At 46.1% G+C, this 1,675-nt stretch overlaps 1 protein-coding gene across 1 annotated transcript; it reads right to left on the bottom strand.

Moving 5' to 3' along the window:
* Positions 1-756: 756 nt before the first annotated feature.
* On the bottom strand, positions 757-1,389 carry LOC141909187 (protein PERCC1-like). The gene has a single exon (XM_074799572.1). It carries the CDS (start codon positions 1,387-1,389, stop codon positions 757-759), a length of 633 nt encoding a protein of 210 aa, XP_074655673.1.
* Between the last annotated feature and the right edge of the window lie 286 nt (positions 1,390-1,675).

The raw sequence follows: 1,675 nt of genomic DNA on the forward strand, positions 1-1,675 counted from the left end.
CATTCGAAGATTCTATTACAATTGAATCTCGAAATCCGGTATCGATGATGTCCTTATGCGCGCTTGCGACACCTGGTGGATTTTCGCTTGCTTCAATCGTTACAGTACAATACAATACAATTAACTATATTTGAAAAGAAAATGTTATGTACCGTACATACAATATACACACATTACATGATATGCCATCCTCGCTTGCCGAAGGTCCGGTATCGCTTCCCGAACTCGCTTCCACCAGCCCCCTGGCCTGGCCTCACGACGCGTGGTTTCATTACTGGCGCTTATGCGTGTGACGTCATGATCAACTTGCGAAATACTTCCTAGAGCTCGCTAAAACGTCTGCTGATTGGTCAATCTAACGGGAAATCCAACAGATGCCTGCCGTTTGTTACAAGCGCTGTGATTGGTGCGACAGGATTCTGTCGGCTAGTAACCACCCCAACGAGCCGCGAGGTCAAGGGGTTCGGATCGCGGGAAAAGGCATTAGCTTAGTGAGTTCGAATCCCTTGACGGTTGAAGACGACGCTATTACAGGCTCAGCAAAACCTTAAAGGCTGCACAACATTAGCACCTTATACACGGGGAAAATACTCACACAAAAACCGAAAACAAATTGAACAGACTAGAAAGCACTTGGAAATTAGTGATTGGTATGAATCAAAGTCATTGTGAATTCTGGAGTCCCCTCATTTTCGGAACACATCTAGAATGTCGTTCAATCAGCAGATGGCGCGTTCCGCCACGTGGTATGTGTTTCTAATATTGCGAAATTGCCCACATTTCCAAAATATCGTTCAGATCCGGTGACCCGTAGTCAGGATAGAATCCCCCGACACCGGCACTGCCACCGATAGTGCGCGCGCATCTCGTAACGGCCGTCGTCGTCTGCCTGTTCGGTTCCTGCCAGAAAGACGACGGAAATCTCCGTTCGTTCATTGGTCGATATGTGAATCGTTTGGCCGTTTGGAAATCGAATAATTCCCCGAGTGGTCCGAGGCCTTTCTCCGAGTCGACCTGACCCGTGTACGCTAATTCCCTTTTAACCTCGCTTGCCGCAGCTATATCGTTATCGTCCGTTTTACCGTTGGCTATTTTTAGAATTTCGGCGAAATAAACCTCTCGTCCGGATCTGGCCGGTTGCCAGGTATCTTCGTATATATCGCACGTGGCCACGCCGGGGTTCGAACCCAACCCGTTATTTCCACCACCGCTGAATATATGGCGTATATTGCGAGTCACGTGATCGGCGAAATCCAGTAAATCGTGCGCGGCCTCGTTCTCGACGCTTTCGTCGTCGGAAAAAAATTCATTATTTTCAGATCCGAAATCGTCTTCAAAATCGTCAACTACAATATCGTGTTCCCCGGGAACTCCGACAAATCGCTCCATTTCGCCTTTGATCGCATGAGAAAGAAACTTCACCGAATAAGTACCAAAAGGGTTGATCGTGTCAGTTACTGCTGCTTTTAGACTGAGATATTGTCTCCACAAATTCCGTGCAAAATTTCCAACAAATTATGCTCGACAATTATAATAGATCTATGGGAGGTAACCTTTAATGTCCGCCAGGCGACAACATCAACTTCGAAAAGGATTTAAAAAAAACAGAGTTCGTTAAAAGATATGCTGTAAATTAGATACTTTTCCCCTCGGTGAGAATTGTATCTTTTTAGAA

The sequence above is a fragment of the Tubulanus polymorphus genome, chromosome 7 (genome assembly GCF_964204645.1).
Source record: "Tubulanus polymorphus chromosome 7, tnTubPoly1.2, whole genome shotgun sequence".
Taxonomy (NCBI): domain Eukaryota; kingdom Metazoa; phylum Nemertea; class Palaeonemertea; order Tubulaniformes; family Tubulanidae; genus Tubulanus; species Tubulanus polymorphus.